Source organism: Ceratotherium simum, chromosome 16 (assembly GCF_057802395.1).
Source record: "Ceratotherium simum simum isolate JZ-2026a chromosome 16, ASM5780239v1, whole genome shotgun sequence".
Classification (NCBI taxonomy): Eukaryota; Metazoa; Chordata; class Mammalia; order Perissodactyla; family Rhinocerotidae; genus Ceratotherium; species Ceratotherium simum.
In genome coordinates this window covers 54,345,551-54,359,840 of record NC_141915.1, presented here as the reverse complement: position 1 = coordinate 54,359,840, position 14,290 = coordinate 54,345,551, and the positions used below count along the sequence as shown (strand labels likewise).

The following is a 14,290-nucleotide window of genomic DNA, read 5'->3' as shown; positions in this document are numbered from 1 at the left end:
TGGTTGGTGTGTCTCCTTCATTCTATACAGTCCCCCTCCCCTCCTTTTATTTTTTGCCTTTATTTTTGTTTTGTTTTCATGCAGTTAATTTGTTGGAGAAACAAGGTTCTACAGGACAGCAGTCAGCAAACTTTTTCTGTAAAGGGCCAGAGAGTAAATAAATATTTTAGGCTTTGAGGGCCATATAGTCTTTGTCACAACTACTCAGGTCTGCGTTGGTAGTGCAAAAGCAGTCATTAACAATATGGAAACAAATGGGCATCTCTGTGTTCCAATAAAACTTTATTTACACAGACAAGCAGTGGGCCATAGTTTGCCTACCTCTGCTGTAGAATATGCCACCTTCTAGATTTGGCTAGCTACCTCTTCATCATGTTGTTCACTTGTTCTTCTATCCCTTGTATTTCTAATCAGACTCAAGTAACTGTTAATAGATTCGAGTTCAGTCTTGGCATAAACACTTCACAGGTGCTGATGTGTGCTGCCTACGGCACCACATCCCGGGGCTGAGATCGTCTGCTCGCCACAGGTTGTTTCTTAAGCAGGAATTACTCTCTGCGACTAGATTTGCTTTTAAGGAAAATTCTACCCATCCCATCAATGCTGGCAAGGGTGATTCTTTTCTAGATAAAGAGAGAAACTGAAGGTGATTACTTTTGGCAATTTGTAAATACGTATAAAAAAGTCTTAAAATTTAACTTGACAGTTTCACCGCTGAGAATTTATCCTTGAGGAAATGATTTAGAATGTATGAAAATCATGTTGTTGCAAGGATGTTCATCATCGCATTAATTATAATATCAGAAAACAGGGAACTGGACTGTACACTCCACAATCCAGGATGGATTACAGAGGGACCGTATTTGGAGCACCATGTGGTTAACATAAACCGTGGTGTGGAAATGTCACATTAAGAAGAATTTATGATATTTTCTTGGGTGGAAAAAGCAGCTTTAAAATCAGGATGGGTGCTTGGATAAGCTAGCTAGATATCATTTATGTAAAAAATATGCTGCATCAATAAAACTATAAAATGATGGCTAACTTCTATTGATCACTTAGTCTCAGACACTAAGTATTTTATATTAACTCACACACTTACAGCAACCCCACGAGGTAGGTGGTATTATTTCCCTCATATGACAGATGAGGAAACTGAGGCACAGCAAGGTTAAACAAACATACCCAGGATCACAAAGCTGGTAAGTGGCCGAGACAGCGTTTGACCAGGGAATCTGACTCTAGGATGTAGTAGCACTGTGGTACCCTGCCTGTGGGGACAGAAGAGAAGAGTCTAGAGGGTATATGCTCAAATGTTAATCATGGTTATCCATTATCGGAAAACTTGTGTTTTCCTTTCTTTTTTCCTTTTATTTTGTACTTGCTACTTTTCTGATTGTTTTTAGCTTAAGTTTAGAATATTACAGGCTCATTCTCTGTAGCAGTCTTACGTTCTCTAAACCCAGATAGTTCTAGGAGTGTGTGGCTCAGGGTAGTGAGTGAGTATCAGGTTATTTGCAAAGTATCTCAGGCCCACCCCATTCCCTGGTCGACCTTCCCTGGGGGTCGGCCGCGTGGCTTCCTACCTGGAGCTGGCACCCGCATGTGTTTGTGACAATAATGGTTGTATTTCCTCCAGAACAATTCCAGACAAGGTATTTCTTATTGTCAGACACGGGCATGTGTGTAATTTCTCAAGTCCCCTTTTGTACTGACTGACCGAAGCTAAAGTGATTTTTTGGACACTGAAGTCAATTTGTCACAGTGATGCATCGATCTAAGGATTCTCCTCATAAAACTAATTCCAAACTGTAATCTATGCGGAGACTTTCATTCTTCTTCCAGCCGTAATCCTCTGACCTCTAGGGAAGGATACCTTTTGCCGCTCTTTTGTGCTGGCTGCTTGGCGATGGCTTCTGGCCAGAAGCTACAAGGCTTTGACCCAGACCTGAACTGAAGGTGTAAATGACCGATAATGACTCGATGTGTTAGCTCTCCTGGATGTAGCACCCTGCCCGCGGGGATGATGGACCACGGGCTGCTCAGGCCTCCACGTGCTCCCGCCCAAGACCAGCCCCAGGGGGCCGCTGTGGCCCTGCCTGCCTTGGAGCTCTCTTCTCCAGACCAGCCCTGGGCTGAACTCATCCCCAGGAGCCCCTACCTCTCTTTACTTATTGGTTCTTCTTATCCTCAGGTATGTCTGGGAGAAGGATGGGGCCACCCTGGGCGTGGAGAGCAACCCCCGCATCCGCCTGGACAAAAACGGCTCCCTGCACATCTCGCAGACGTGGTCGGGGGACATCGGCACGTACACCTGCCGGGTGCTCTCAGCCGGAGGCAATGACTCTCGCAGTGCCCACCTGCGCGTCAGGTAAGGGCAGCCTGCCCAGGGCCCTGGCCAAAGGAGGTGCAGGCAGCAACGGGAAGGCTCATTTTGGCAGGCCACCAGGCCACGGGTGACCTAGGCCCGCCCACCTCTCAGAACACACCCAAGCATCCTCCAGGCCTCCCCCAACCCCGCTCAGTTAAGCCCCTTGTCAAGAGCAGGGGACTCTGGGTATGGCTTTGGACAGGTGGGCCCCTAAAGCCACAGAGAAGAATCTCCAGGTAGATGGTCTGAAGGCCGAGTTTTATGGCTGAGCACCAGGTATTGTGGAAGCTCAATCTGAGTCCTGGGTGCCTGCACGTCACCTAGCTCTAGACCTCATGGGGGGCCCCACCATTTCTCTCTCCTCCAGACAACTGCCTCACGCCCCTGAGCACCCGGTGGCAACTCTCAGCACAGTGGAGAGGCGGGCCATCAACCTGACGTGGGCCAAGCCCTTTGACGGCAACAGCCCCCTGATCCGCTATGTCCTGGAGATGTCGGAGAACAGTAAGGCTCCCCGACTGTCACCCTCCACCGCGGCCAGGGCCACGGGGCACCGGCTGGAAGCCCAGACTCAGGGAGTCAGCCAGGGCTGGGCTCCAGCTCCCCCACTTCCTAGTTCTGTGTCTTTGAGCAAACCCTCTGGAAGCTTCAGTTTCCTTGTCTGTAAAACGAGTGATGGCATCTGCCTCCTCGGTCGTTGTGACAATTGAACGAGATAATGCATGCGAGGTGCTAAATTCAAGGTCCGCCACGCCAGAAGCCTCCAAGACAGTGGCGATTATTTTTCTCTATTTGTATCCTCCGAGTCCCCAAGCTGTGAACTCCAAAATTAGTAGGCATAGTTTGAATGGTGTTTTAAATACAGTTTGCCTAAAGCTCATCAATTTGAGAAAAAAAAAGAGAAAAGAGGAATGCATCTCAGTTCCTACGAGCCCTTGCTTCCTTCTCAGGACCCCTGAACCCCCTGGGACCCGTGGGCTGAGGGGATCTAGAAAAATGACGTGACCGGCCTCCACTGGACCAAGTGGCGGAGGCTCTCGTCTGCTGGCCCACATGAGGCCGGCCCCCTGCTGGGAATGGGGAATAAGAAGCATGGCTCCCCCAAGGTGCCCACCTCTGCCCCACCCTCTGTGCCTGTAGATGCCCCCTGGACCATGCTCCTGGCCAGTGTGGACCCCGAGGCTACCTCAGTGATGGTCAAGGGCTTGGTTCCTGCGCGCTCCTACCAGTTCCGTCTTTGTGCAGTCAACGACGTGGGCAAAGGGCAGTTCAGCAAGGACACGGAGAGGTGAGGGGAGCAGGGGATCTCCCAGGGCAGGTCTTAGTGTCTCTGACCGAGGGAGGGGCTGGGAGGGGCTGCCTGCTCCAAAATCAAGATGGCAGAGTGGGGCCAGGCTGGCTTCTCTCTGACTCCTCCAGACTTCAGTCTCCACGTCTGTAGAATGGGGGTAACAATATTCACAGCTGCCCCACAGGGCTATTGAAAAGATGAGATGAGAGCATACAAGTGAAGAGCTGTGAGCAGTGCCTGGCATGGGATAAGCACTAACCAAATCTGGTTGTCACTCTCACTGTGAGCTATGCAAGTTCAAAGCCTTGCCTCATTCTGCTCTCCATCCCCACGGGCTGCCGTCCTTGTGAACGGGACGTGAAGTTCCAGAGGGATGTGGGATCTGCACGGATCTCCATATCCAATGCCTTGCATGATGCCAGGCCGGAGCAGGCGTTCAACAAAGCTTTTTTTAAAATGATGGAAATTGAATAAAAACGGCAGGTCATCCATTTTAAAACATCACGCAGTAACACACACTTATGTAGGAGGCGAGTTCTGGCCACCTCAACCCCACAGAACAAGGAGCCACCTCCAGTGAGAAAGAAGACATCCAGCAAGAGGTCAGGATGACAGCGACACAGGCTACATGCACCAAAGCTCTGCATTTTGCTCTTTATTGTTTTATTTTCACTTTTGCTTTTTCCAGCTTTATTGACATGCAATTGACATATAACATTGTGTCAGTTTAAAGTGTACGGCATGATGGTTCGACACACTCATATATTGCAAAGTGATTACCACCATAGCCTTAACTGACACCTTTATTCTGTCGTATCATTACCATTTCTTTTTTGTGGTGAGAACATTTAAGTTCTACTCTCCTAGCAACTTGCAAGTATGTGATACAGTAGTATTAGCAATGATCACCATGCTGTACATTCCATCCCCAGAACTTGTTAATCTTGCAACTGGAAGTTTGTACCCTTTGACCAATATCTCCCCATTTCCCCCGCCCCCCAGCCCCTATTAACCACCATTCTACTCTCTGTTTCTCTGAGTATGGCTTTTTCAGATTCCACATATAAGTGAGATCATACAGTATTTGTCTTTCTTGTCTGACTTATCTCAGTTAGCATAGTGTCCTCAAGTTCCATCCATGTTGCAAATGGCAGGATTTCCTTCTTTCTCATGGCTGAAAAATATTCCATTGTGTATACCATACCTTCTTTATCCATTCATCCATTGACAGATACTTAGATTGTTTCCATATCTCGGCTGTTGTGAATAATGCTGCAATGAACACGGGGGTGCAGATATTTTTTCAATATCCTATTTTCATTTCCTTTGGATGTATACCCAGAAGTAGAATTGCTGGATCATATGGTAGATCTGTTTTTAACTTTTTGAGAAACCTCCATACCGTTTTCCATAGTGGCTGCACCAATTTAACATTCCCACCAACAGTGCACAAGGGTTCCCCTTTCTCCACATCCTCACCAACACTTGTTATCTCTTGTCTTTTTGATGACAACCTTTCTAACAGGTGTGAGGTGAGATCTCCTTGTGCTTTTGACTTGCATTTCCCTGATGATTAGTGCTGTTGAGCGCTTTCTTATGTACCTGTTGGCCATTGGTATGTCTTCTTTGGAAAACTGTCTATTCAATTCCTCTGCCCATTTTTTAATTGGGTTGTTTGGTTTTTTGCTATTGAGTTATATGAGTTCTTTATATATTTTGGATATTAACCCCTTCTCAAACACATGACTTTCAAATGTTTTCTCCCATTCCGTAGGTTGCCTTTTCATTTTGTTGATGGTTTCTTTTGTTGTGCAGAAAATTTTAGTTTGATGTAGTCTCACTTGTTTAATTTTGCTTTTGTTGCTTATACTTTTGGTATCATACCCAGGAAATCACTGCCAACCAATGTCAAGAAGCTTTTGTCCTATGTTTTCTTCTAGGAGTTTTACAGTTTCGGGCCCTATGTTTAAGTCTTTAATCCATTTCAAGTTCATTTTTGTGAGTGGTGTAAGATAGGTGTCCAATTTTATTCTCCTGCATGTGGCTGTCCAGTTTTCCCAGCACCATTATTGAAGAGACTATCCGTTCCCCACTGAGAAGAATTAATATTGTTAAAATGTCCATATTACCCAAAGTATCTACAGATTCAGTGCCATCCCTATCAAGATTTCAATGGCATTTTTCACAGAAATAGAAAAAACAATCCTAAAATTTGTATAGAGCCACAAAAGACCCCCAAATAGCCAAAGCAATCCTGAGAAAGAAAAGCAAAGCTGGAGGCATCACGCTTCCTGATTTCAAACTATACTACAAAGCTGTAGTAATCAAAAGACTATGATACTGGCATAAAAATAGTCACATAGACCAAGGGAACAGAACGGAGAGCCCAGAAATAAACCCTCACATATGCGGTCAGCTAATATTTGACAAGGGAGCCAAGAATGTGCTTTGCTCTTTAAAAGATGCTCTTAGGTGTGTATGCAGACCTCTGGCTTAAATCAATCATTGTGGTTTTGCCACACTTCCAATAAGCTTGAGTCTCTCTGGCTGTCACAGGGGCTGTGACACTCTAGCAGGAGGGAGAAGTGTCAGTTGACAGGCTGGCACGGAGCAGTTATAGGAGAATTATTCATTCACTCTTTATTGAGCACCTACCACATGGCCAGCCGTGTCTGGACCACTAGAAGTGGTACAGGGAACAAAATGGACACAGCCCAAGCCCTTCCAAGCTACAAAATCCCAACAGTAGAAGGCTTCCAAGTGTAAAGGACCATCCTACAACCTCTCCAGTCCCTCAGGCCTCACTGTATAACACGGATTCATCCTCCTCCTGAGTCTTCATACTAATGGCCCTGAGTCACCCAGATAAAGGTTAAATCGCCCTTATTTCAGGCTTTCCAAAGACATGGGAGTGTGCAGTACGTTTTGGAAAGCTATCCATCAGAAAGCAAAAACATAAAAATAAACAAAAAGGGAAAGACATCCATCAAAAATAATTAACTTTTGTGTTTAATGGATGCATGTCAGTTATGTGAAAAATACACCGAGGTGGAACACTGTGTCCCCTGGCCCTGCCAAAGAAAGAAATGCAATAGCATTCAGCTCAGGAAGCGGGCGGGAGCGCTGGCTCTGTCACCCACACACCCTGCCACCGCCACCCCGCCTGCCCCGCCCCAGCCTGGGGCTCAGCTGGTGGGTGAAGGGGGCCTGGTTCAAGTACGCCACCAGCCGGCTACTGGGAAGTGTCTCTAACACTCCTGCTTCTAAAATACTTGAACACTCGTGACGTCACCAGCCCTGACAGCAGCTTCTTTGAGAAATGGGAAACTGAGACCCATGTCCCTCAACTGCACAGGAAATGCACACATCTCGTGCTTTACAGTGTTTTTAAAAGGTGCTTATATACATTGTGTCATTTGAACCTAAACCAGTTTTATAAGGCAGGCAGGTGGAGCTTTATTATCCTTCTTTTACAGAGAAAGAAACAAGCTCAGAGAGGTTAAGTGACTTGCCCAAAAGCACACAGCAATTGTGCAGAGTCATCCCAGGATGCAACAGGGCAAGGTTCAGCCTCCTCATATCCCATTAAACTCCTGTATTTGCCCTGGTGACTAAGAGCGGAAAGGCCTGCCCACTCTTGGTGTTTTCCTATCCAGGGTCTCTCTCCCCGAAGAGCCCCCCACAGCGCCTCCACAGAATGTCATTGCCAGTGGCCGAACCAACCAGTCCATCATGATCCAGTGGCAGCCACCTCCTGAGAGCCACCAGAACGGCCTCCTCAAGGGCTACATCATCAGGTAGCTGTCACCCCCAGGGACCAGAGGGGCAGCCCAGACCCGAGGGGAAAGGGACAGGGAGGGTCTGGAATGGATTGGAAAAGATAGCAAATTCATGGCAGGTCCTTCTCCATCTAAGAGGCACGAGGCAGCAAGAAATGCCTACACTATGCTAGGAAGGATTTAGGTTAGACATCTAGAAGAACTTCCAGCAGTGAGAGCCTTGGAAACCAATGGGAATGGTTGAGAGAGGAGACACAGGATAATCTCCTAAAGGCTATACGGATGGGCAAGTCTGCCAGATGTCAGGGCTACGTAGGAGTAGGGCCACAGGGAGACAGGTAACTCCCCAAGGAGCCAAGACCTGGGAAACCAAGAATATTCCATCCCAGGCCAGATTTCCCTTGGGACGGACCATGAATGGAGAGACTACTGGGTGAAGAACTGGTCAAAAAGCAAAAGTCCTTTCTTTGGTCCATAGTGCAAAATGAAGCCCAATTATATAGACTTTTATTTTTACATTTGACTGAGGGTACTTTACTGGTAACCTAAAAGTGAGTTATCAAATGTTACTAAAATTGAGAATTCATAAGTTAAAATTAGCATGCTATTGGAAGTTACTGAGAACTCTCATTGGTGTTGAATTCCGGCTGGCTGCAGAATGTTACACGACTTCGCGTGTCTCTCTCCTACACATGTACTCTCACAGCACTGGAATTCCCAAAATTTGGAAGAAGTTTTTGTTGGTTTGGCTCCTCCATTATCAGTTAATTTCATTGTGGGTTTTGGGTGAATCTAAAGGGCAGTGGTCAAGTGTGGTCCCTGCGGCTGCATCAGCATCACTTGAGGACTTGATAGGCCAGTTCTCAAGTCCCACCCCTGACCTACTGAATGGCAAATTTTGCAGTGGGCCCAACAGTCTGGGTTTTAACAAGCCCTCCAGGTGTTTTTGATGCTCGCTAAGGCTTTGAGAACCACCACTACGGGATATTGTAATGCATAAAAATAACTAGGGGCCTCTAATTTTCCAATAATTAGACTCTTCGGTCTGTATGCCTTGTGGTTCTGCTATGAGCTATCCATCCTCCATATATAAACCACAGAATGTGCCTGTACAGATCCCACTTTCTTATTACCATGCGTTCTTTTTTCTAGCGGAAGGTAGAAATGAGTAGAGTAGGTAGCCTGGGGTTTTTTCTCTCCACCTAAGTGAGTGACTGTCAAAAAAGGGAGTCACTCGCCTAGAGGGAGAAAAAAATGTGCCCAGCCTTTGGAGAGGACTCTCCCATCAATGACCCTTTAAAGCTGAAACCAGAGAGATCTTGCCAGGAACTCTCCACGTCCCTAGTTAGCCATCCCACCAATGTCCTTCTCCCCTATCAAAAAGAATAGTCCCCTAGACCTAACATCCCCTAGACCTGTGTTATCCAGTGAGGTAGCCAGTGGTCACCTGTGGCTATTTCAATTAACTAAAAAAAAAGTAAAACTACAAACTTAGTTCCTCAGTTGTACTAACCACACTTCAAGTGCTCAACAGCCACACACACTAGCGGCTACTGTATCGGATAGCACGGGTATAGAATGCTTCCGCCATCACATAAAGTTCTGTTGGACAGTTTCCTGGGCATGAGGCCAAGCAGGCCGACTCTGATCCTCTGCCTCCTGGCTTTCTCCCCTCAGGTACTGCCTGGCCGGGCTGCCTGTCGGGTACCAATTTAAGAACATCACGGATGCTGATGTCAACAACCTGCTGCTGGAAGACCTCATCATCTGGACCAACTACGAGATCGAGGTGGCCGCCTACAACAGTGCCGGGCTGGGTGTCTACAGCAGCAAAGTCACCGAGTGGACACTGCAGGGAGGTGAGTGGGGATGGTGACCGTGGAGGAGGCGGTGCTTCCCTTTCTCCCAGGTCCGTGCCTGGCGGGTCCTGTACCTGTCCAGTCCACACTGCCTCAACCGTGTCACCTGTTTTATCCAGTCCCAAGCTGTTGCACGCTGTGCCCAGCTACCCCGTAGGGTGGGAGGACTGAGGGGAAGATGAAGAGGTTGGGGGTGAGCATGATGCAGGCGAGGCTTCGGGGATACAGGGACCTTCTCTGAAGTCTCACATTAACTGGCTCATGAAACAGCTTACATTTAGTGTTGTACCTAAAAAGCACCCCCGAGCATTTTCATATCCATCACTTTATTTATCAGTACCCTGTGAAATGGGTCAAACAAGTTTTATTAAACCCAAACTAATCTAGAGAAAGAGGGCGTCTTAAGTCTATATAGCAAGGAGTCCGGGGGAGGTCGGGGGGCGGGGTGGACGAGCAGGGTCTGCAGACCCCTCCCTGTGTTTTCTCTACTGAACTGGACAAGAAAGACTGACTGTGCCCCCTCCGCCCCCACCCCCATCTCTCTGCTCTCCTCCAGTCCCCACGGTCCCTCCGGGCAACGTGCATGCAGAAGCCACCAACTCCACGACCATCCGCTTCACCTGGAACGCCCCCAGCCCCCAGTTCATCAACGGCATCAACCAGGGCTACAAGGTACGGGAGGCACCCCTTGTCTGGAGAGGAGGCCTGGAGGCTGTCTGCGGGATGCCGCAGGCGGCGGGAGGAAGACGAGGGATAGGCAGGGGCAGTCCCCCTCTGTTTCTGGTTCAAGCCAAGCAGAGGACACGTGATCAAGGCGAAGGGCACGCGAGCGCTGTCCAAGGCCAGGTGCAGGCCACGGGGAGTGTGGACACTGCCCAATCTGTGACCCAGTGTAGGGGTGTCCTCTGTGAGACTGGGTTATAAACAAAACCAGGTTTGTTTCAGGGTCAGGAACACCAGGCATAGCCACAGCCCCATCAGAAAAATCCAGAACCCACTTCTTACCGCCCAGCTGTGGCTCTCATGGGATCCTGCTGGGTCATGTGTCCTGGGGCTGTACTTGACACCACACAGTGTGTTAAGGGCAGGGGACTGGGACTCACACAGACTGGGTTACAGTCCTGGCCCTGACCCTTGCCAGCTCCCTGCACAGGTTCTGTGGTCTGTCTGGGCATCCCTCATTCCGTAAAGATTTACTGGGCTCAACTATAGGTGCTGCTCTAGCTGCCGGGGAACCAAATAAACTCTGCTTCCTCATTTTTAAGCAAAGACGGTGATAATACCTAATCCTCAGGGTTACGTGAGGAAAATGAGCTAATGTTTGTAATTTGTTGAGCACACTGACAAACACATAACAAGTGCTCAGAAAATGATTGCAGTGGTAACAGAAATGTCTCAGTTTGTGCAGGCTGCCCAGCAAAGTAGCGCAGGCTGTGGGGCCTCGAGGACAGAAGTCAGTGTTCACACAGATCTAGGCTGGCAGTCCAAGACCAAGGTGCCGGCAGGGTGGCTCCTGCCGAGGCCTCTCTCCGTGGCTTGTAGCCGGCCGCCTTCTCCCCACGTCCTCACGCGTCTTCCCTCTGTGCATGTCTGTGTGAATGTCCTCATCCCGTAAGGACACCAGTCAGGTTGGATTAGGGCCTGCCCTAACAACCTCATTTTAACTTAATTTCCTCTTTAAAGACTGTCTCCAAATACAGTCACATTCTGAGGTCCTGGGGGTCAGGACTTCAGCTTATGAATTTGGGGGGGAAACAATTCAGCCCATAACAAATAGTAACAGTAGTAATAGTGCTAGTAGTAACAGTCATGGTAATACTACTAGTAGTAGTGGTAGTAATGGTGGTGGTGGTGGTGGTGGTAGTAAATTTGCCATAATTGTAGCTGTGCCAAAAGTCAGGACTTCCCAAGCGCCCCGTCCTCAAACCCAGACCTTGCATCCTGCGCCTGGGTCTCTCCTCTCACCCACGAGGAGCGCCAAGCCGACCTCCCCTAAGAGAACTGAAGGCAGGCGGATCACACCGCGCGAGGTCTACTCCATGTTCTGCGGCTGTGCCCCAGGAGCCTGGGGCAGGTGGGAGGATGCGCTCGGCTCCCTCCAGATGTAGGGGAAGAGGCAGAGTATCTAAGGGGCATGCCACCAGGAAGCCAGCCACGAAGAGGGGAGAACTGCAGGTTCTGGCTTTGAGCTCAAGGATCTGGTGACCGCACGGTGACCACCAACACTTCTGGAAGGTTCCTGTACCCTCTCTGTGCTGTGTTTGCACATGTGCGACAACCAAGATCATTTCTAGCACTAGCAGCCTTAGCCATTATTACTGCAAGTTGGGGGTGGTTGGTCAGGAAGGGACTGAGGTTAGATCACACAGAGAATGTTCTGCTGGTGTTGTAAACAAAGGAGGGAATGTCCAGAGCCAGACACACCACAGCCACAGCCCTCTCAGTCCAGGAAGGCGGGCACCAAGGCGCAGCAGGGCTTTCCCGGGGCAGGGTGCTGTAGCTAAACGCCAGCAGTGCTGGCTGGCTGGAAAAGCCTGCTAATTGGGACTCTGGGGGGAGGCGGGGGTGCAGGGAGGAAGGGGAGGCCCTCATCACGCTGAGGAACAGAGGAGCTGAGCTGGGCACAATTAGCTTCTTGCTGCCAATTCTAGATTTTCCTCCACATATGGGAGGGCTGGATGCAAACTTCTAAGGCAAATGGTTCCTGGAGGGCCGAGAAGGCCAGCCAAGTGGTCAGGACAATCAGGGCAACAAGTCATTATGACCAAAGCAAGAGGAGGCTGCAGAGCCCCCCATGATTTCCAGGTCTCATCAGTGCCCAGCGCCCAGCAGCTGCTTGATTAAGGTCAGCGGGCAGGAATTGCCTGGATATTTTGAGTTCAGAAGCTGATGGAAGAATAAAAGAGCTCACACTTCAACGCACTTTCTACGTGCCAGGCAGGATGCTAGGGCTCTGCTCACATTCTTCTCTCGTGCCAACTGCACAAGAGCCCTAAGAAGTAAGTCTTACTATCATCACCCCATTTTACAGAAGAAGAAACTGAGGCACGAGAGGCAAGTTGTTCAAAGTCAAACAGAGTAACTGCAAGGCTCAGATTCAAACTCCAGAGCCTGCACCTTTTCTTGCATTAAAAAGAAAATGTGTCGTATGATTTAACTGTAAAATAGTAATTATAACTTGATTTTTTCTAAGTACAAAGGAATACAAGTGGGGATTTTATTTCTTGCTTCTTTGGCCTTCTGTGTATCACAGGGAGAAAAAAGCAGTGTTTGTCCCTGCCATAACTCCAGTGAGAATGGACTTTTTCCCCTCTTTTAATTGTGAAAATTCCAAGCATCTACAGAAGTAGAGAGAGACCTATAATGAACACCCATGTACACATCCCTGGCTTCAGCAATTACCAACTCACGGCCAAATATGTCCCATCTGTTCTCCAACCCTCCATCTCTCCCCTGGAATATTCTGAAGCAAATCCCAGGCATTGTATCATTTCATCCATAAACATTTCTAGAGAAATGTTATAAAGCCTCTATTTAAAACATAATCACAATAACTGCATTATCATTAACGTGCCGAAAAATATCATCAGTCTGTTTAATATCATCAGATATCCAGTCAGCATTCAAATTTCTCTGATTGCCACACCATTTCTTTTGCTAGTTGGTTTATTTGCTTCAAAAGAGGTCCACACAATTGCATTTGGTCAGGACTTTTTAGGTCTCAGTTGATCTATAGATTCTCTCTCTCCTTTTTCTCTTTTTTTTCTTGTAATTAATTTAGTAAAGAAACTTAGTCATTTGTCCTACAGAATTTTCCACAGCCTGAATTTTGTTGATTGCATCCCTGTGGGGTCATTTAACACATTCTTCTGAATGCTATATTTGCAGCAAATTGGAACTTAGAAGTAGAGGCTTGATCAGATTCAGGTTTGATGATTTTTTTCCCCAAAATATTATTCCCTGGATGATGTTGTGTATTTCCATCAGAAGGCATAAAGTCTGGCCGTCTCTCTTACTGTGATGTGGTGACCATTGACCATCCTTGTGTAATCTGTTATTTCAGTAGGGGTTGCAAAATGAGGATAGTCGAATATTATAATTTCTTCTTGATTTATAGCTGAAATAATTTCCAAAAAAAAAGAAGAATTTTCCTCTTACCAACTTTTTGCTTACCTAAAGGTACAGTTCATCTAGGAAAAGCACGGTAAATGCTCAGTTCTTTTCCATTACTTACCAATTTTCAGAATAATGAATTGATTACTTGGCATCTTCTAAGGTGACAGATGAGTTTGGATTGGGGGGGGCGTCATCTTTTTGTTTTGTTTTTGGTAATATTATTATGTATTTAAGGATTTTTAACACATCTGATATGTTTCAATCCGCAGCCATTATTATTCTTATTGATGCCAAATTGACCCATCATTAGCCTCTTCAAGTTGACTCCTGAGCCCTTTTGACATGGTCCCAGTGGTCTTTGATAGCTCGCTTGCTATCTGGTATGACAGGATGTTCCAAACTATCCACAGTTCTTGCACTGTGCCTGGGATCACCCGTGTCTTCAAGGAGCCCTTGTTCCTTTCAGTCTGAAATGATAGTAAGATACCACAGGCTGGGCACTGGGGGTGCTCCTCGTTCTAGCATTGGCTGTTGTTTCTTGACTCTGTTAATGGACAGCTAGGAAATACTTTTTTTTAAGGTAAAACATATACTGATCCTTCCAATTCAATTTCAGGACTGCAAGCTTTTTAATAATCTCATTGATCTTTTGTCTGTATCTCTCTTCTCCAAACTGAAAACCCAGTTCATCCACCTACTTTATCCCACAAGCCCCCACAACAGTTTCAGAACAGCACCGTCACCACCATGATTACTGAACATGGCTTCAGATGACTTGCAGATCTCTCTGTTCTCAGGATGTGTCCCACGAGGGATGGGCTTCACGTTACTGTGCTGCAGAGTCATCTGAGATCATTTCTCACTGTGTAATTTT

At 47.4% G+C, this 14,290-nt stretch overlaps 1 protein-coding gene across 3 annotated transcripts in view; it reads left to right on the top strand.

Annotated features, from left to right (window-relative positions):
* SDK2 (sidekick cell adhesion molecule 2) overlaps window positions 1–14,290 on the top strand; it is a 269,870-nt gene that overhangs the window by 195,807 nt on the left and 59,773 nt on the right. For all 3 annotated transcript variants that reach the window (XM_087441505.1, XM_087441506.1, XM_014789208.2), the window contains exons 13-18: window positions 2,195–2,371; window positions 2,739–2,875; window positions 3,512–3,659; window positions 7,319–7,459; window positions 9,119–9,300; window positions 9,857–9,972. In XM_087441505.1, the coding sequence (XP_087297631.1) occupies window positions 2,195–2,371; window positions 2,739–2,875; window positions 3,512–3,659; window positions 7,319–7,459; window positions 9,119–9,300; window positions 9,857–9,972 (901 nt within the window). The remainder of the gene's footprint in view (window positions 1–2,194; window positions 2,372–2,738; window positions 2,876–3,511; window positions 3,660–7,318; window positions 7,460–9,118; window positions 9,301–9,856; window positions 9,973–14,290) is intronic.